The 21959-nt window shown below is 33.0% G+C and overlaps 1 protein-coding gene and 1 pseudogene across 1 annotated transcript; one reads left to right on the top strand and one right to left on the bottom strand.

The window, feature by feature from the left end:
* Positions 1-561: 561 nt before the first annotated feature.
* LOC128189194 (uncharacterized) lies at positions 562-2410 on the bottom strand. Its single transcript, XM_052860698.1, has 3 exons — positions 2263-2410; positions 1743-1856; positions 562-1660 (listed from the first exon to the last, which is right to left on the bottom strand). Exons 1-3 carry the CDS (start codon positions 2315-2317, stop codon positions 681-683), a joined length of 1149 nt encoding a protein of 382 aa, XP_052716658.1. The 5' UTR covers positions 2318-2410; the 3' UTR covers positions 562-680.
* A 10817-nt stretch (positions 2411-13227) lies between these two features.
* On the top strand, positions 13228-19621 carry LOC128186596 (uncharacterized; annotated as a pseudogene).
* The last annotated feature ends 2338 nt before the right edge of the window (positions 19622-21959 follow it).

The raw sequence follows: 21959 nt of genomic DNA, 5'->3' as shown, positions 1-21959 counted from the left end.
CATTTTTCGTGTTTTTTTATTATCATGCTTTTTAAACATATTTCATGCGCACTTAGACAAAAAATTGTATCTTGCTATATTTTTCATCGTAGCCTTTGAAGTTTTGCTCATTATTTATGTATAGTATATTTTGAATTGGTAGGCGCACTGGTGGCGCACTGCTTATAAGTAGGTTCTGCAGGTTTAGAGTTCAAACTCCAACTTGGGTAGAACTGAACTCAATCATTTAAACTAAGTAATAAATAGTTTTTGATTTGAAACAGTTTTAGAATTAGTTCTTTTTTCATAAACACTCTCGATTTTTGTTTCTGCTTTTAGGAATAAGCAGTAGGGTATCTGTAGGGTATACCATGTCCACCACGATCAAAAGTGTAGAGCTATTCATTGCTGGGCGGATCAATGATTTATCGCGGCTTAACCCGAATCCATACAGAAACTTAAAGTACCATTGAGGGTTTGTAAAGCCCTAAAATGCTCATTATTTTAGTATAAATTAATAAACATTAATATTTAGTCTTGATGAGTCAGTTTAAGTAATCAGGAATAAAAAAAACACATTGCTAGGACCTTGTGCGTACCATGTGTTATTAAGCTATACAATGCTACTAGGTCTAATTTCATAATTCATTATAATTAGGATCACTTTACAGCTAAGAAGTTCAACGAATTACAAGTGATATCTAACCAAAGACATTGGTTATTTGTGACTCGGTGGCATATTGAGATAGATCGATTTCTGAGAGAGAGTGTCTGCTTCCCAATGAATGCATTGCGTCATTGATGTCGTCATAATGGAACTGAACGGATGTCCCAGATCCAGCGCCCCCATACGTGAAAACAAACAATAGCACCAACTGGTTGTCTATGACGAAAAAGCTTGGATTGCCACTGTCACCTACAATTTTACTCTCATAGTAAGCTTGGCGGTATGACAAAATTGGGGCTGACAGGCTCACCATTTTGTTGTTCATTGCATTCAAGTCGTCAACTAGAGCTTTCTCTTCGTAATCAGTGCTCAAAACCGGAAGAGCATGGTGCAGGTGGGTGCTATAGATCTTAGTAAAATTTCTTGGCAAAACTTTAGCAAAAGTGATGGAAGAAGGAACATCGTGATCGAGAAGTCCGATTACCATGTCGTAACCACTCATGTAGTTGGCATGCGCAGGAACGGGAAGGGGGACAGACTTAATAATCCTCCGGTCCACCACTTTATTATTCATGTCGAGAAATCGCAGGGTAGTATTGACAGGTATGTTGTAATGTCTTGCCCAGACGGCATGACGAGGAGATATAAGCGTGCCCGCTCTACGCGCCTGACCTTTGCTGTTCCAAGGTGAAATGCAAGTTAAATCTATGTCATGGGCCCAGCAGTTTGGGTTTCTGATGTAAATACCGTGTATGTGATCTTGTTTGGAGAATATTTTGATGGCCTCTGAAACCTCTGTTCCACTCGACTGAGTTCTTAGAAGCCGACTGTCTATTCCATGAGCAATTGCTTCGAACACTCTGGTCTCTGTGTTGCTGAGAGGTTTGGGTGATGTGGATGTACTGTGGTGGATGATACTATGACATACTCCGTTTGAACCAGTTCCTACCACTGATAGAGTCTCATTGTGAACATAAAACGCATCACAAATAGCCCTCTGGTAGTCACAAACACCTACCAAAAGAAAATATTGGAAAGGTAAAAGTGGACATGCAGGTGGTATACAAGAGGTTGTTATTGCTGTGGGAGTACCTACCGTTATGAACCTTCCCGTCGTTTGTACAAATGGTTATGTGAGAATACTGCTGACAGACTCCGTGTTGTACATCTAGCAGACATTCAGCCAGAGTTCGACCATCAACCGAACAAACTTTGACATAAAACAAAACGATATTCAATTTTTTATTTAAAAAATATCTATAAATTTATGTAAATGCAATGATGACTTTTATTAATTCATATTTGTATAAAGAAAAGGTGTTAGGAATTGAAACATCCGCGAAAAACAAGATGATTCTAGTACCGTTTATCAGATAATTGTATTCTCCAGGGGTTATAACTAGTATTATGCGCTTGGATAGTTTTTTGAACCTTTTTCTAATGTACTCGAAGCGCAACAAAATTACCGAATTTATTTGAAGAACTTCAAATTTGTTCTCTGTATCAAATACAGAGAATATGAAGGAGAAAAACCATATATATTCACATTACTTTGGACATCTATAAAAAGGACAAAAGAAAGAAGGCAGCTGTGAAAATTGTTTTCATAACTTTACCTTGAGTAGTGAATAAAATCCACGCAACTAATATTATTAGATTTTGAACCCCCATTTTGGTTTTAAACGCCAAGTGTCGCGCAAATATTCTCCAATTCAGTGTTTAGACGAATAGTATTTACGATTCTTATCTTCAAAATCATGGTATATCCTCGTTACAACGGATAAGGGGTTTGACACAATAGTTATTTCCACACATTTATGAAGTACACAGTATATTACTTTATGGATATAGACAAATATAACAAAGTTTGGGTAAGCTAACTGGACCCTTGTAGGGGTCATAGGTGCCCTCTAACGCTTATTATGAATAGCTCTTGATGTCCTCTACTTAATTCTAATGTTTCCAAGTTCTTGTGGTCAATCTCAAGTGAGATGTAAATCCCAGAGTTGAGCCCAAACCCCCGGGAGCCACTTGATGGTACTCCTACAGCCAAAATTTGAGACCAGAAAATAATAGCCCCATTTGTCCCCTACACTGCCTTGGTATTCGTTTGATGCACACTTCAAGGATAAGGAAGATAATGGACCATTTGTAACCTCTATTAAGTTTTGATATGTTAAAATAAGACAAAGTTTAAAACATGGCTGACACAAAATAATCCCAAATTCATGTTTGAATTTCTTTCGTTTTAAGTTACGATTGAGGCTAATTTTTGAATGAGAATAAGATCACTATATAATTTGTCTGATCGTCGCTTTTTTGCAATAATACGAGGATTTCTATGATTTTTGATGCATGTTATTTTCGGAGAAAAGTAAACAGACTCGGAGATCAATTTTTAAGCATTCGTATATACAAATACCAATGTATTGTATTGTATAAATGTACCACCTACAATAAATCTAACGGTTCATTTTAAGGGATAAATAATTTTCCTAATATACTCTGAGTATTTTAATTGATCCGATTATAAAAAGATTTTCCTCCACTCCTCCTGAGCTTTAGTGATTTGCTTCTATTAAAAAGATTCACCAGAGACTTTACCAGGTATTCTTTAGACTCGGTATGCTGTCACTGCAGACTTCCCGTTACTGGGTTCCTATTAATATTGGGAACCAGGTGCCTCAATCTTATGCAGATCTACTACGTCCTGATTCCCAACTTAATTCCCCAGATACCAATACTGATGGTGAAACTATTTCTAATTCCCACCCTAGCCAATGTGTCGCCTTCGAGCTTCTCAGCTAGACTGCCTCAGCTGCAGGCTGCACTCACTTATATACCATTGGAACAGTTCATTTTAAGGGATGTCCGGTCATACCATTTTTATGGGTGCGTTCTATTCGTTTCACCAATATTCAATTGAATTAAGTACACACAAACACATTTATAATTTTATCCAGGCGAGCTTTACTGCCTCCGAAGTGTGAAGGTTCAGAGAAAATATTCAGGCATAAATTTCCTTGATATTAATTAAAATATGCCGGTAAAAAAGTAAAATATAATTTTCTGTTCGAGTACTCTCATTACTGTGATGAATTTCCTTTTGGATGCTAGCTTCTACGGGCTTAGTGGCTGCTGTTTGTGGCTTCTAGCTTCAGCCTGGTATGACCATTGTTCCAAAAGCTGTATTTGCGCTTGCATGAGTTACAAATTTTGAGCTGTTGACTGGACATAAAGATTTTGCCTGAAATATATTTGAGATTCAATATAAAAATATTTAGTGTGATAGAGAGTGTTTTATAATTCACATGGACTCGTCTCGATGGGGTTTTCACGACTGGTCTCAAGATAAACAGGTCATATCATTCAACGAGAACACTTACCGAAATATATCTCAAACAGGTATTAACGTTGGTAAGTCCAATCACACTAAATATTGGGTCAAATTGATGTTAACGATATCCGATCCTCATCCATATACGATAACTCTAAATTATCCAGATTTATTTCTACCGTAAACCAACCTTTTATATACACAAATTCACTTATTCCTCTTGTGAACATATTATGATAAGTGTTTCAACAAACTACTCGGCTTAGTTCTACTGAGTTATATTAATAATGGTTACAGTGTAAAGGGGTTTGAGTAAAAAGAAATAAGCTCAATGTTTTTCAAGTGTAAAAGTGATGGTCATTACTGGCATTTTAATGGAAGTAATGTAATGAAAAGTAGGTGTAATTACTTGCATTTCATAAAAAATTCATTTTCATTACACATTACCATTAACCCAGGTCTGCCAAAGAACAGAACTTTTCATTTAAACCGATATATACAAGAGTCCCATCATACTTTACTCTTAATCCTTTTCTGTATATCTTTTAATTTATGACATATTTGATAATCTGGTATAATACAGCAGGGTTTATGGCGGATGAATTCCCTTTCTTTTTGTTGTAGATACTGGTGTTAACAAAGCATCATTGATACATTAGCTTCCCTATATGATTATCTTAATGACAGTAAATAATCTTCTCGTTCATTTGGTTTTGGTGGTAATATTATTAATGAATCTAAATCCAATAGTCATTGGTCATGAAAAACGTTGTTTGGTTAAGATTGAGTCGAACAAACAACGATCTAAACGTAGTTAGCAGCTATGACACAACTGCTATCGGAAAGGCAGGATTTATGGGACTTTCTTTGAAAATAGATACAGGAACAGAAAAGTTTTAATGGAAGTAATTAGTCATTGCTTTGTGAAGATCATGACGATGAAGTTGTCATGAACTGGTTTACTGGTATTTCCCCTATAATCCAAAAAGAGAAGGGTGGTGGATTTATCTTAAAGACGCGTACATTATAACAGGGGTGAATTGGTGCCCTTGATTGAAATGATAAAAAATAAACAACCTGCTGATCAATAGTTAAATGTTCTGTGGATTGACTAAGTACGAAACTAAAAAAAAAATTCCCAAGTCAACATTTCTGAGACCAATTTGACTAGATGAAAGAAAAACAACATGAATTCACCGTCAAGTATTAATAACAATGAACCTTTTAAACATAGCGCAGCAAATGACCCCTCCTCTTCTTCTCGAGGCGACGCGAACACAATTGTGTCAGACAACAGTCTTAGCAGTGTATGTTGCAAGCGATACAAAAAGTATTGCCCAGGTCAGAAAGACCATAAGCTTGTCTGCAGCAAACAAACCAGGCCAATCGATGTACAGCTCAGAATATCTTTTTTGTTTCCCACCCAATTTTTATTGTACAGAAACAACAGCCCTTTTTTGTTCGTTTCGGGCTTCCCTACCTCTTTTGAAACAACTGGATTCCTCCCACCACTCCATACATCCCTTGGCAGAATCTTGGACCAAACTGAAATGGTGGATGGCAACAATCTTGAAATTGAGATTTTGATTATGCTAAATCTGAAGCAGCTCAATTAATTTAGCCCCATTTTGCATTATGTCTTATGGCCGCCACAAGGTATGACGAAAATCTGAGGTGGATCTTGCACCCTTAGTAATGTTTTTACTAAGAGAAAAGCTGACCACAGGTCATGCCCCCTTTGCCTTGCCAGAAAATGGATGCCTTGTGTCTATCGAGCTGAAGATCAGTGCCATAGAAAGACTTTCTTGCATGACAGAAAACATGTTTGATGATCGATGATCCATGCAACAATCCAGATTCTTGTATAATGTAAACAAAATGTTGACATAAATTAGAATAATGACATAATGTCAGTCATCTTCAATATCTTCAGATTGTTTTTGAGAGAAGCTACTGTCTTATATAATTAAGCAAGCACTTTTTTCATTTACCCTCAATTGTAATAGACTGCTGACTTGCTCCTAATGCCCAAACATTAGATGCTGCACCAAAAATAATTATATATATCTTGTACACCTTAGTGTAAACCTAACTTCTCTAATAGCATATTAAAAACTGATACTACCTGGTATCTTGTCACATGACTTCCTGATCATGAAAGATGACTAATTTTTAAGTATGTGCAAGCTCTGCAAGATAATGAATGGAAACTGTTGGACAACAGACTGACAGACAGTAGGAAAGCAAAATGCCGTGCGTGCGTGCGCGCGAGTATGCATGTCAATTAATTTTAAACGATCTCTGACCCTCAGCAATGTTCAAGAACATTAATATGACTATTAATATTGTTCTTTACAGTTCATACTTATTAATAAAAAAAATCCAACTAAATCAGTCTACCCTAATAATTTGATGTTGATCGGCCTGCCAATTTAACATAATTAGATCAAACATAGTTAGACTTCTATTACAGCTTAAAAACATAAATTATGTTCATTCTAATAAGTATATACACCAAAAGAATTTCAAAAGTCGGTGTAAAACAATTGGCATAGTTTACTGTAGAACTGAATTCAGAACTACGATCTACCAGTATTTCATAAAATATTCCTATTTAATCAAAATTGACGTCTGATTCTGACAGTTAATACAAATAAAGTGCCTTGTTTTCGTTTCAGAATATCGAGCCCCATCTTATATAAACGGACACATGGTCAGATCACGCTTACAACATATATTTTGATCCCTTTTAAGGGTCCCAGTATTAGACTAGGGTTCATCATTTGTACAATTTAGAATCTGCTTTATATATAGAAGTTTTCATAAAAAATATTGGCAATACTGTTGCATTGGTTCTTGAGAAGAAGAAGAAGAAGAAGAAGAAGAAGAAGAAGAAGACACCCCCTTTTCCCCCACAGTTTTACGATTATTTCCCGTTTGAAAAGGGTATGGCCTTTGAATTTTAAACCTGTATTTTCCAACACAGATTCAAGATATACTAGTAGTTGCTCGAATAATGAAAAAAGAATACACTTGGGAAAACAACTCAACGAGCAACATATTCTTTAAACAGTGGGAGGATTTGAGAAAATGGGATCTGTATAAATGGGATGTTTCGAGGAATTTTACTAATCCAACTGACATTGTTTTAGATAAAAAGGACGTCATTTACATGGACACTCTCCAAACAGTGCTCAGTTTGTCAAAAACTTATGGATGTTTGTGAAATTTGCTGAGTGAACATTTACATCATATACATTTATAAAAATGCTTTTGACTTTTCAAATGTAGTCAAAAGTTATTTAAAAGAATTGAGCATTCTTAATATGTTAGATGACACCCAGATCATATTACGAAATTTAAATGGTCTCATCTAATAAGTTTTATGAAATTGCTTTAGAAGTAATGTTGCATTTAAAACCAATAGCTTCAAGCAATTTAAATGCTTTGGAACAATTTTTGAAATCTTATAACGTTTAACGAGGTGACACAATTTCTGTGAAATTTTGTTTCAAAAATGTTTCATTACACCCACTTCTGTAATTGTTTTGTTATGCTTGTTTCTAACACCAAGATAACCATCCTCTCTTATCTTTAATAGTTAAGTGACGAATAATATTAGTAATGTAACAATCAAATAAAGAAGACTAACTAAATATTGCCAAGACACGTAGTTGCATATCATGTTATGACTGAAATTTATTGATTTTCAAGATTTAAATGTCTGGTCTAACAAAAATCATTTGGGAGGAAAAGCACACGTTGCAATGGCTTTTCTAGGGTGAATGTTATCTAAGAATAGATCTTCCGAGAAATAAGTCAGTGAATATATCATAAGCAAGAAAACATTCTTTGAAAATATACCACTTGCAGGAATTTCAACAAAGCGTTGGTAAGTGAAATTACACCTCATCATGGTCTTTTGTCAATGTAACATGCGTGCGGGCATACCACAAGTCATACATGTAAGTGGTAAATTAAACTCTCATGTAAAATCCTTTTTTGTTTCCAAAAATGGGACATTTTGTCAAGTGATTTTAACATTCGTATTAAAGAGGGTTAACATCCCAACAAATCGTAGCAGAAAAAAACAACTGTAGTAGAGTTAAAAGGACCCAATTGTTGGGTAAAAAAGGTACAAGCTGCATCTGCGTAATTTAGCCAAGTTAATGTTAACTTAACGGTCTGAACAGGTGACAAATTCGCAGAGTTATCTCACCCAGTTGGCTTTTATAACGATTTAGTCACATTTCACTTAACTGATTATATAAAATTTATCTAGTAATTCAGTTTAGTAAATATTTTATGTTCTAAATTCCATTCGATTTTGTTCAATTTTACTTCAATTTAGGATATGTTTCACCTGTCATTGGTTTTCTTTAGTACTTCTTGGTGGGTATGCAATCCGGCTCTTTTTAATTCTATATATAGATAATACATACATTTATGCCAGTTTTCCAATGTCAATCACAATCAACAATCTCCATGTTTTTAAAAACCCGGAATGTTAACTTTACGGTCTAATTTACATAGCTATGTTATTCGGTTACCTGTAGTTACCAGTCACATTTCAGTTGACTAAATGGTCGAAAATCACCCTGTTATCCCTCCAATAGCACAGAAAAGTGAGTACTTAATCTAGCTTGTAGATCAATAGTTTACATAGACGTGTAGTAAATACGTTTTTAAAAATTCCCTTCGATATTTTCTCAATGTTATCTCAATTAAGAATATCCTGCATCGGCCACTAATTTTGTTCGATTCTTATTGGAAGGTATGTTAGGTTGTATCAATAGCTATTCCTTTTAAATTATATATCTATATATCTATATATATATATATATATATATATATATATATATATATATATATATATATATATATATATATATATATATATATATATATATATAGACATTGCAGCCGTTTATTAGATTGTTCGAATGTCCATCACAATCAACAAACTTTCTCTATTTTTTTAGCCTTTTTAAAATCAAACATTGTTCTTAAATTTATACCTATTGTTTTCAATATATATGTAATGAATTCCTTGATTCATATTCTTGGTCGTACAAAAATTGTTCAAAATTAAGATCAGTATAAATGAAAAAGTTTTGAAAGGATTTATTTTTAAAGAATTGAGTAAGGGCCAAAATTTATGAAACGTTCAAACAAAGTGTAGTAAGTAAAATTACACTTCATTTGTTGCTTTTGGTTTGTCTGTTTAACATACATGTACTTACACGGATGCCAAAAGTCTTAAATGAATACTCTTAGGCAATATCCATTTTTGTATCTACGAATAAACATTTTGTGTTAAGGAGTCTCGGGGGAGAATGTTTCAAATAACGATTTCCTTTAAATTTTTTACAGTGAAATGTTAACTTATGAGTTAAATATGTGCAAAATATAAAGTAAATTGACGCGCTCAAATTTTGGTCGTATGTCCGATTCATCACCGACATTTTATATAGGATTATACAGGAAAATGAAGGTTTTCATTTTCAATTTCATATTTAAAAAACTACAAACATACGATTTTCTTTAAATTTTCAGCGATGAAAGGTTAACGTATAAGTAAACTTTTTGCTAAATTATAGCCGTCCTCATAGCTTGATCCTATAAACGTGCCGTGCCAGCCATTTTACATTATAGAATTGTATAAAACAAAAGGATGTTTACGAAACAAATTAAATTTTCTTTCTATTAGAAGAAAAAATACATTTCCACTGACACAGAACGTAGAAGGGTCGCGTATATGTTTTTATTTTGCAAATTATAGTTTTGATTTTAATTGTTGACGCTGTAATAGAAAATGCACGACGTTAATTGTTGTCAATTGTTTCATCAGAGTCTCAACTGACGTCATCCTAAGACGTTTACTCCGACGACAATAACGTCGATTTTGAAGAAGCGGCGAAAAAAAATTAAACACTTCTGACATTATTCTAACGATTCATTTCACTTAAAATAATTTTTTGATAAAAATTTTTTCTGAAATAAAAACGATACATGATAACCTGTATCATTACATTTTACAACAGTAATGCGCAATACCCTGCGCAGAGGGCGCAAAATTTTAAACCCGCTACCGACCTTAAGGGTTTCTTTTGACACATATCCAAGAGGGTTGGTAGTGCAACATACCACCCACAATCATGTATGACAACAAAACAGAGGAAACAGTAGTTCTGGTTTTTTAAACTCAAAGAAAGAGGTTTTTTTATATGAATTCTCTCAAAGAAATGTAATTATTGGTTTAGATATAATAAAGCAGATAATGAAGTCAAATTAAAGTTGGGATTAAGATGCTCAATTGTATATAAATAAACAATGGAATCAAAAAGATATAGCAAAGCCAAATGCTATGCAAGTCTCAATGGTTTATTCCAGTTGATTACAAGCCATCAACAACCTCTTATAACAACTCTTTTGGTTGAATATTTTTATTATTTTGTGCACTTAACTGATACATGTACAAATATTTAACTTGAGAAAGTACAACTTGCAACATAGTTATTAGAACATAGTTATTAGATTCCTACAGCTCATATTGTGCAATAAATTCTCAATGAATGAAAAATACAAAGCATGAATTTTTCTGAAAAGTTATATATATATATATATATATATATATATATATATATATATATATATATATATATATATATATTGCAAAAATTATGCTTCGTGAAATTCAAAATATTTCGCCAAAGCTAATAATTTTAAACAGACCATACAGTAAACATTGCAATCCTAGCCTTTCGTTCAACAGCACATGGGCATCGATCGTAATTTTTTCAGCGTGGATTTCAGCAAGAGGGCGCAAAGTCAGAATTTACTAGAAAATGATCAAAAGAGATGAAAATAAAGCACAAATAAGAACATGATATCTTGTAAGTGATAAAAATAATTATTCTACTTTTGTTATCAATACATCATTTTATTTTAAGAATATTTAAACATCTAGATCTGCCAGGGATTTTCATTTTCTTTCTGCGTGAAGTGTGTCAATTAAAAAAACGTTTTAAGGTTGAACCAAGAGTAGAGATCTCTTATCACCGCTCAAAAATAGGCATAGTCACACAGGTAAATAACCCCTTCGATTTCGTTACACTTAAGCCCACACCTGAAACTTTTTTTTCGTGCTCTTTGCATTTTATGCATTTATTTTTTATTTTATGTGCACATTTTGTTTGTTAATGATGCATTAATCTATATATTTGATGTTAGTGTTCTTCGAGTTTGAAAAGGAGCCTGAAATTTAATAATTTCATCGCGACACAGAGGAAAATTGTACGTTCACACAGATGAGACCTTTACAGCAAAATAATTTTAATTCATAAGGGGTTTGCGGCTTACGGTGTATTAGCAAATAAACACGATGATATCAATTTTACTATGTTCGCGATTTATCATTTTCCCGCGAAATTTAACCCATCGTATATTCTATTATGTTCTGATCAATTAATTTTCTAACAGCGTGAAATTAAACTAATCCCGATTGGTACTTTATTAGAAATCGTGAAAGTTTTACACCGTGGATTTTAAACGTCTTACAGTATATTGGGGTTGTAGGGATAGATGAAATAAAAGAGAAATATAGTGGACAGTGCCTAAAGTGTTTAGCTTGAACTAAGAAATTTAAGTTTTGATGAAAGTTCTATCTTCCGGAATATTTTTAACACACAATCACAAGTTTATTATTGCAGTGAAAAGAATCAAACTTTCAGTATATGCACAATTTTTATTCTTTTATTGAGCCGCGTTTAAAAAAAAAGAAACTATCAAGATGAGGAAAATGAACTATACTGTTTCTTTGAATATAGATGACCTGATATCTATCTTACTTTTATAAAATGCCATGATAGTAGCTTTCTAAATAACTTTGCTATTCTTTGCTATTTTTACAACAGGTATCTTGAAAGCAATTTAACTAAAAAATGTGTGCTGTACTGGAGCTGTAATTACTTTATAAATGTACTTTCAATAGACAATATTTCATGTTTATTTGAGGAAAAAATAATTACACTATGACGAATTCCATCTTGTATAAAAACCACCAAAATATTCTTTTGCTCATGGTACACTGGTTATAATATAATTTTAGTGGTATGGGGCACTGCCATGCTGTGATGCACTTTTTATCGGTGAAAAGATGTGAACATTTTCCGAAATAAATCTTCGTAAGAAATTTGTTTTCGTTCCTGTAAACTTTTAAGTGAAAAATAATAATGTGTCAATGAGGATACCTTGAATATTTTCCCTTCCATCTATTTCAAAGGTATTTCTTTCACGGGTATGTATATTGTCATTGAAATTCATCAAAAAGTGTTTAAACAATAACCTGGGGCATACTTCAGAATATAAATTGAATTTTTTTTAAACATCTTCTCTCTTCTCCTTATGGAAAAGTACCATTGATATTAACCATCATGCATTATTACCAATTGCTAACTGTCAATAATTAGGTACATCTATTGATTTAGTGTTCAGCTATAAAACGTTCGATACTGTATGTATTCATCGCAACGAAAGTTCCATGGTATTATTGGATAAACTTATATTACAACACAATATATTGATTTCTCTGAAGAGCGAACGATTCTATTTTCAAACATACCAACCAGCAAGTTAACAAACCACCTGTTAGAGGTTTACGGTTTCTTCAGAAAATAATGAATAAATGATAAAGCAAAGGTAGCTAAGTTTTAAAATGAAATCAGTTCTGTTAGAAAATCGCAGTTCGTCTTGTCAGACTTTTACCTTACATCAAATTACACAGATTGTACGTACTTATTTACGTACTTATTATAACATGAATAATCCAAACACTTGCTTTATATCAAAGATTTTACATAACAGAAACTATCACTGTTTTGCTTGAAATAACGGTAATTTTTTATGCAAGTTATATGGTAATTTCATGTATACAATCCGGTTTCGGAAGATTTCTTGTTATGAAAGCTGTATGAAATAAAAAGGTAAGGGCTATTTATGAGAGTTTCCTCAGTGATGTGTTATCAAAAGAAGTTACAATTTCTTGTGCCCTTTCGATAAGATCTACATGTACATATGCTTGCATTTAATTATCAAAGTTATTGATCAATAATATGATATGATTTGGGTTATTTACCTTTAAATAATGGAACAATTTTGTTGTCTCGAGCAGCTCTCAATGTCGTTGTTTTGACCATAGAACTTACAATGATTTCAGAATAAGGTTTTTAAATTATATATATAGATGGGTTCCGTAACGTCCAAGAGAGAACAAACTATTGTTGTTAGCCAATTCAGACCTTATCGACTGACGAAGATATGCTAGAAAAGCATTCGAATATGTCATCGAACAAAATGACAGCCGATCAGGTACTGGAAGAGAGTGATTTAGAGGAAACTGAGTCCATGTCGGAGAAAAGTATCTTACTGACAGAGAACGAAATTGAGGAAATGAAAACCAACACGTTCAAATCTCTTGAAAAAAATCTTTATATTCTTTCGGACATTATTGGACACTTTAATGAAAAGGAATTTTTTGATGAAGATTTTGTTCAGGCAGCATATGATCTGGGAAGACACAGTTCTGCTTTAGATCACGCAAGCTTAGAAATTAACCATCAATTTGAAAAAGAGCTCGGAGATGTGTTTGTTCAATTTAACGGAGTAAAAACAGCCTGTGATGTAGTTGTGTTCTGTTTAAATAAAGGATATTATGATGAGGAAAATGAATTGATCGATGGAGTATGTAAGCCACTGAACAGTTGTTTGGGAACACTGCTGAACTTTACTGATGCTAATGCTAGGCACTGTCACTTACTGGTGGAACATGGCGAATTCCTGCCCCAGATCCTGAAGGCTTTACAGAGGTTGACATCAAGTCATCTGGAGGACAACATGCGGGTGTGTTATCGTACTTGTAAATTTTTATATTTATTCAATAGTGATTAATTTCAAGTTTGTTTTCAAATGACAAATATTTTCAAGAATTTATGAATATATCGATGTTGATATAAATTGTTGTTATCTAGGGGAAAATCGTGTTTTTGCATTTAACTACTACTGTAAATTTTAATATCATTTCCAAAATAGAAATATATTAGATCACAGTTAAGGTGACGTAAACCAATCAATACACAAATTCTTGATAAAATTTCATAAGAGAAAATGTTTATAGAAAAATTCTTAATCTCTAAATTTTACAATTAAAAGGTCTTAAAGTGTGTTTAAAAATTAAGCAGCCTGCTTGAGACAAGGTATACCGTGTGACTAGAATCGTCTTTTGTCTCAACGTTTTAGTACAATGCATTTATCTTTTTAATCACAGGAAAATGATGACGAACTTCTTGATCACTATATATCCATAATTCACAATATTGCTCAAAGCGAAAATTGCAATACTGAGCTGAGGAAAATTGGATTTGTTGAAGTGCTTTTGCCCTACCTAAAATCCAGAAGTGATTCCATTCTTTTGGTTACTCTAGCTACCCTGGCTGACTTGGTCGATGACTCTGAAGCTAAGCATCTAGAAACAAATAGGGATCTCTTCAAGTTTCTTCTGAAATGTTTAACCTACGCATTTAATGACCGCCGTCGAAGATGTAAAGGCTGGTCTGCCATGGAATTAACCAGAAGTAATTATAACTTACATATCATCACGGGTAGTTTTATAGTTAAAAATATATGATCAGGGACAAAACAGTTATACAGAGTTTTCACACGTTATTAGTTTATAATCATTTATGTGAGCTATTGCCGCGTTGTCCTTCTCCCGTCTTTGCAAATTGTGCGGCATAAGTCGTCCTTTATGAACAGACAATTTTATTCTCTTGAAAACTAAAAGGCCTTATCATCATTGTTTATGTGAAATTTCTTTAAATTAAACAATATTTAGTTTAAAACTGTTTATGACTATCAAGAGTGAAAATATCTGAAAAATAATAATAACATATAAATACTAGTAGGTGACGGTCATGTGGAATGACAAAACAGCACCACAAATATCTTTGGTGAGGTTATAATAAATGTTTACCTTTAAATAATGCAATGTTTTTGTTGTAAGAGGATTGTTGTCTCTTAAAAAAGTGTAAATAAAATATATTTGGTAAAAATAATTTCAAGGTGTCACCCGTTTTTAAAGTGCTAAGCATAGCTCATCGCTTTATTGTCGTTAGACTTCTGCTTCCGGTGCATCGCATCGAATAACTGCTCCCTATGAGCAGAAATATACATCATTTAAACTGGTTAGAGGTTTACGTACATAATTGCACGAGCTATTGTTGCTCGGGCTATTGTGAATTTAATGTGCAGGGCTTACGTACATCACTGCAGGGGTTGCCACGAAGTGATAAGGAAATATATTGCGCATATCGAAGCTGAAATATAGAAATATCAAATCGATTCTTATAAACTAAGCTTGCACAAAGTGAATTTCCTTTACAACCAAGCTAGGTTAGCGCTTTTCAGTAATATCTGTACTTTGATTTAACAATTTGTTAGCCTGAAAGTAAAATGATGTTATAATGTATATCCACACGTAATACTTTTTATCTTCCTTTAAAATGTTAAAATAAGTGAGCATGAAAATACTAGCTTCCTTACTATGTTTCTGCTTTAGTATTTAGAGGACTGAAAGTTGTGAAATCCATGACCCACATCATCCCAGTGCTATAAAATTTTCTGAAAATATGGTTTAGTAATCATGTCGTGATTATACACTCATTGATAAAAATCGTCTTATCCGCTATTGTGTATTTTGTAGACTTAAATAGAAATAGCAAGGATACATTTTTTTAAACTTCTGGTCAGATAGACAGCAGTCTAAGAATATGGTTCTGATGGTTAGAATCCTCTGCAAAAAGAAATGTCTCCTCGGTCATAGAGAGGAAGGGGAACCTGGTTAGACAAAACATATTTATATGTCCTCTCATTTAAGTTGAGTAAATGAATGGAAAAGGTATAACGGGTTCTATCAAAAAAGAAGTTTACGCCGTGGTCAAAGTTTCTTGGTGATGGCTTTAGAGGGTCACTATCGGTCAGATATTGAACGTGATGTTTTTAAAAAGCGTTTCATAACCGAATATCTTGCAAAAAACTTGGTAAATGGCTTAGATGAGCGATGGAATTCATCTTAAATGTAAGGGTTATTTGATTACGGGTTATATGATTAGTATGTAACTTAACTGGTTATTTGCCGAATATATTTTTACTTGTTTACTATTCTTTTCTTGGAATATTCGTGTCCATGTTGTATGTAAATATCAGAATCTGCTGATTATCTGTTTTTAATTTTTTTTCAGCTATCAGAAGAATAGCGAAAAATGATGTAAATAAAAAGTCATTGGTGGCCGAAGGTTCATTGCCAGTTCTTGTGGCCTTATCGCAATCGAAGCATGAAGACGAGCAAATAGGTTTATATTATACAATGTTAATACTATGCACAGTTACAACTGCAACAAGATTTTCATTTTATTTAATTTCTAGCATAACTTTATAAAAAAAAGAATTGAAAATAATATTTTACAAATATTTAATAAATTAAATTGTTTTAAATTTCAAAGAGGCTTTTGGAGCGCTGTGGGTGTTGTCATTTGACAAAGACAACCAGGATATAATGCTTCAAGATGATGCAGTCATGGAAACATTGATAAAGTTTCGAACATCTCAAAACAAAAAAATAAAAAATGCGTGCGATGGAGCTCTTTGGAATATGAGAGAAAAGCTCACTTCCAAAGTAAAGTATGAGGAAATAGGTATCTTAAATTTATGTTGACCAGTGGATAATGTTATAGATCGTTTTCAATATTAAAATGCTTATAGATACACTATTTTGAAATATCTAGACCAGCTTACAAATTTTAGCTAGCAGAGTTTACTTTATAATACAGGTTATAAAAGCAAGAGTTATGAACAGGAATTAGTCCTATCACACTCCGAAACTAAAAAGGGCCATGTGATGATTAGCTACCAATGGGCGAATCAAAAAATAATCAAAAACATTCGTGATAGCCTGCAAGAGAACGGGGTCAAGTGTTGGATGGACATAGATGACATGCAGGGGTCCACTCTAGATGCTATGGCTCAGGCAGTTGAGGGTGCTGAAATTGTTTTGATATGTTACTCCAAAAAGTACCAGGATAGCCCTTCCTGTAGAGCAGGTATTTTCTTGCTTACAATTTTTAGAAAATCTTATATAATGCAAACAGGCATTCAAAATGACTGATTACTGTGATTTTAATATTGCTTATATATGAAGTGTACTTTTGTGCGGATACTTTTATAGAGGCAGAATATGCTTTTAAGCTGAGGAAGCCAATAATTCCTCTCAAAATGGAAAGAAATTATGAGGCCCGAGAGTGGCTTGGGTTGATTCTCGGCTCCAAGCTATTTTTCGAGTTCACTGATAAATATCCGTTTGAAAGCAAAATGAGCGGTTTGATTAAGGAAGTGCTAAGTCGACAGAGGAAGGCCATCCCAGAGAAACCAGTCATTTCCCAGGCAGCTCCTGCTTCAACAGAGGTGAGTTTTCAATTTTCTATTTATCCCTGTTTTCAGAAATCAATATAGGAACTCTCATGATTTGCGATGACATGTGAATTTTATCCAGCGAGTCATGTGTTTCTATTCCCGAGCCTTGGCGAGGTGATAGAAAACGCACAACGAGTTGGATAAAAATCATACACCATCGCAAATCCTGATAGATTCTTTTTATCACGTTTTATCACAAGTTAAACCTAATTTTTTTCTTAAACCTCAATCTTTCTGTAAACATTATTATAATTGTGAGCCGCACAACACATTCACAAGATGTCAACAACTTTACTCATGGAAAAAAGTTCCCTGAATATTAACAAACAAACATTTCATTTTCTGGTATATTTTTATCAAATTATAAAAAAAATTGAAACATTATTTTGTTACTTTTTCATTTTATGTCAATAGTCTGGCTAAAGCTACGAAACGTTTAATTATGACATCACGTTGCGTAAGAACACACAGTGGAATATAAAAAATTTCCACCGTATATTGAGTTTAACATGTAATAAATATCAATATTGTACTCCGAAATCGTATTAAACATCCATACTGAACATTAAAACTATCTGACTTTCTTTAGAGCTAATATAGAACCATTTTGTTTAATGCAGGGAACAGGCACATTCACTTCAAAACCAAGACGGAAAAGTCAGGCATCCGATGCAGTGAAAAAATGGAAACAAGCAGATGTTCTTAGATGGATTAATCATCACAACCTACCAAGGTAAACAAAATTAGTGGCTAATAATACATTGTTTAATATTTTAAAGGGGCATGGTCACGATTTTTGTCAAAAATTAGTTTTTCGATTTTAATGTTTACAATGCTTTAGTAAGGCATTTTAATAGGCAACCAAAATTTGAGTGTCATTTGATGCATTATAAGCGAGTTACAGAGCTTATAATTCTTTGCTATGTAAACAAAGCGTTTGTTTACATTTCGAATGTTGAAGTGAAAATTCAAGTTTTAGACCTAAAATAAATGTGTTAATCGTAAGGAACTGTTTATTTATGCTTTAAATGAATAACAAGATAGACAAATCAGCTTTAAAAAGGTTTTTGTTACTCATATATTGAACTTATGTAAACAAAAACAGGACCAGAGCCTTGTTTACATGACGAAGAATTGTGAGCCCTGTATCTTGCTTAAAACTCAACGACTGGCACCCATTCATTTGATCATTAGAAATGCATTCCTAAAGCATTGCAAATATTAAAACCAGAAAAATAAAATTTGACCAAAATCGTGGCCATGCCCCTTCAAAACATATAACATACTTTACCTGTATAGATAACATTTTAATTTGATATTTGGTGTTTGTGGTAATTTTATCTCCTTGTTGCTATACATTATGAGTTTACGTCTAATAGTTACGGATGCATTTTTGATATCAATATTCCATTATTCAACAATTTTATTTTTAAATAGTTCCAAGTTCTCTTCTTTGACTGGGATTGAGATTGCATATCTGCAAGTTCTGAGACAAGAGGTAAAATTGATTAGCCTTTTCTTTTTTACAAATTAGCATTTTGATGTTAAAAAATAAAAAATATAGTTTAATAGGTTGCTGCCAATGAATCTCATGAAGAATTACCGATTGTTTGATTATACATATTTTTCTCTTAATTTTTAATTAATTTCATTCTATTTCATGTTTAGTCACCTGATTTTTTCCACAAGGCTCTATATGAGATAATGGAGATAAAAGACATACTTACGCTGGCCAAGTTCAGCTTTGCTTTGGATGATACACTTGTGTAAATACTCATTTAGACGTTAACGTTACCGAAACAATTAGTGCCAGAAACACAAGAGGAACGACGAGTTTTTTGAAAGATACTTAGATATTTAGGTTTTTCAAAAATATATTTCATTCACCTGTATGGTATATTGTAGAAAAATAAAAATTCTGTATGCTAGATAGCATATCAAAACATTTTTTGCTTCCCCTGTTCATGTTTAATTCCCATATAAGAGTCTACTGTATAGTGTATATTTTGAAATGAACTTGTTTAACTGTTTATTAAACTGCGAAATTGACTTTCATCTTTTGGAAATAATTGGTCATGTAAAAAAGTTTTTAACCTTGAAAAGAAAATATGGAATTTAAAATATTTTCATTGTTCTTCGCCGTTTTCCAACTACACAGGGAAAAGTGGCTCGCATAATTTTCATGCGATTTCCTTTTCGCATGAAAATCATGCGCTAATCATGCGAAAATCAGATGAAAAGTTTCTCATGCGAATATCATGCGAATATGTTCGCATGATATTCGCATGAAAAATGTACAATTTTCATGCGAATAATTTTTCGTATGTTTTTCATGCGATTAGATATTTGTGTCAAATTCATATGAAATTCATGCAAAATTCACATGAAAATTGCATGTTTTTCATATAAAGATTTAATTATGACAAATCAATCTATAACACTTCAAACACATTCTTTTATTCTGTTGACATACTAGTGTCTTTTTTGATAAAAAATTTTGACAATAAGGCAACTAAACAATTTCTACATGTGTTGGAATTAATACATGTATAATAAAAATTAGAATAGAGTTAACATTTTATCAAAATATACATGTTTTCAATACTTTTTAAGTCTTTGTTCATTTAAACATGTAAACTTTGCCTTTACAATAGTCATTCACACCCACTGAGTGTTATATCTCTCTTCTTAGAAGTTCAGTAAACATTAAGAATTTATTACATGTGTAATATGTGCTGATTGCATTGGTCCTTATTTAGGATACATACTTTAAGTCTTATGTTTTTAAGATACAATTTAAGAGTTTGCATGTACCAAACCTGTCGAACGCAGTAAGTGAATTACATATAGGAAAATTTCCAGCTATATATTCAAACATAAAATTAATTATTTCTATGCTAGACAATGAAAATTCACTGAAAATTCTTAACACTGTGATACAGGTTTTCCATTATTCCAAGTGATATTGCACAGATCACAGTATATTTCAAAAGAATCCAGGCCTTTGTGGTCTCAAGTTTCAGTGTGTACCAATGTTATTGGACTAATGTTGGTGTAATCACTCTGGTGTCTGCATCATGTGCCTTAATCCTTCCTTCTTCTGTAGCATGTCTCTTTATCCCTCTCCATTTTTAATATCTTTGTCAACCTTGTGTATATGCAAGACAAAATATAATTCATAATGCAACTTAATAAAACAATCAAAGGTGGGACATGTATTGAGTACATGTATAACAGCATAAAGCACAAGATTTATACACTCGGATAAAATTAAAAAAAACAATCATAATGTATCTCTGTATTGAAATAACTTACAGTATGTTTTATCGATCAAAAGCAAATGAGATCAAGAGGTATGTTTAACTTCTTTTATCAAATATATGTTAATCCATGTTTGATTTTATATACATGTATTTACAAACTTTAAAATATTCAAAACGCAAGGCATATTTCACCGAATAAATACTTACATGGTATCATCATATGGACAGTTTGTTGTGCATAATTTCCCATGATATATGTTATTGTTATAGCCATCATATATACAACATATACTGGAGCAGCATTCACCTATTCTTCTGTCTGTGTAACATTGCTTTGGATCTTAAAACAACCCTGTAGGGAAAAAAAATAAAATGTTATGAACATTTTCAAACTGCATATATACTCCTATAAATGGATTAACCGTGATATATTCATTGACAATATGCACAAAAATTATACATGTATAGGCCGGATCTAGGAGGGGGGAACTTAAGGTAGCAAGGGACAGTTTCGAATAAAGTACCCGTCAATATTTTTGTAAAATTGAGAGTTGCTGTACTTGAAGGCTTATGAGTGTTGCTAAAATTCATGAAATGATTTTTAATGATTATCATTAGTTAGAGGGGTGTCTCTTGTTGAAATTGATATGCAATATGTAGGCCCCTTATGTTAGGTACATGAGAATCAGAAGTAAAATGCGAAACCTGCGGCTATGACTGTTGTGCTGATCGACTTTACACAGTGAAATTGCAAGTTACAGACGGGAGGTAAAATAACACGAAAAGTAGGTGGATGGGACATTGTAAACTATACACCGGTAAGTTTCTGACATGTGATAGTGCAGCATGCATGCGGTAGGGAAGGTCAACCCTCTGCAGGGAATTAGCTGGGGGAGGTCTAAAAAGCTGAAAAAATCATGAAAAATTAGCAAAATATGAAAGGGTCAAAATCTCATAAAAACCAGTATGTAGAGAATTTTACAGGTTTTGATTGGTAATTTTCTTCAGAAATTGGTGATTGGCCTTATAAAGAGTGAATTGAAGGTATTTGTGCTGAATGGGAACTGAGGAAATTCTAGTTACAGAGTTCCGAAGACATGCATCCCTTGGCTACAATGAATTGGATAAAAAAAAACTGTCCCCTGCCACCTAATGGTCAAGGAGATCAAGACCCACCCACCCTCTAAAA

This window comes from Crassostrea angulata, chromosome 6 (genome assembly GCF_025612915.1).
Source record: "Crassostrea angulata isolate pt1a10 chromosome 6, ASM2561291v2, whole genome shotgun sequence".
Taxonomy (NCBI): domain Eukaryota; kingdom Metazoa; phylum Mollusca; class Bivalvia; order Ostreida; family Ostreidae; genus Magallana; species Magallana angulata.
This window is presented reverse-complemented; position numbering and strand designations above follow the sequence as displayed.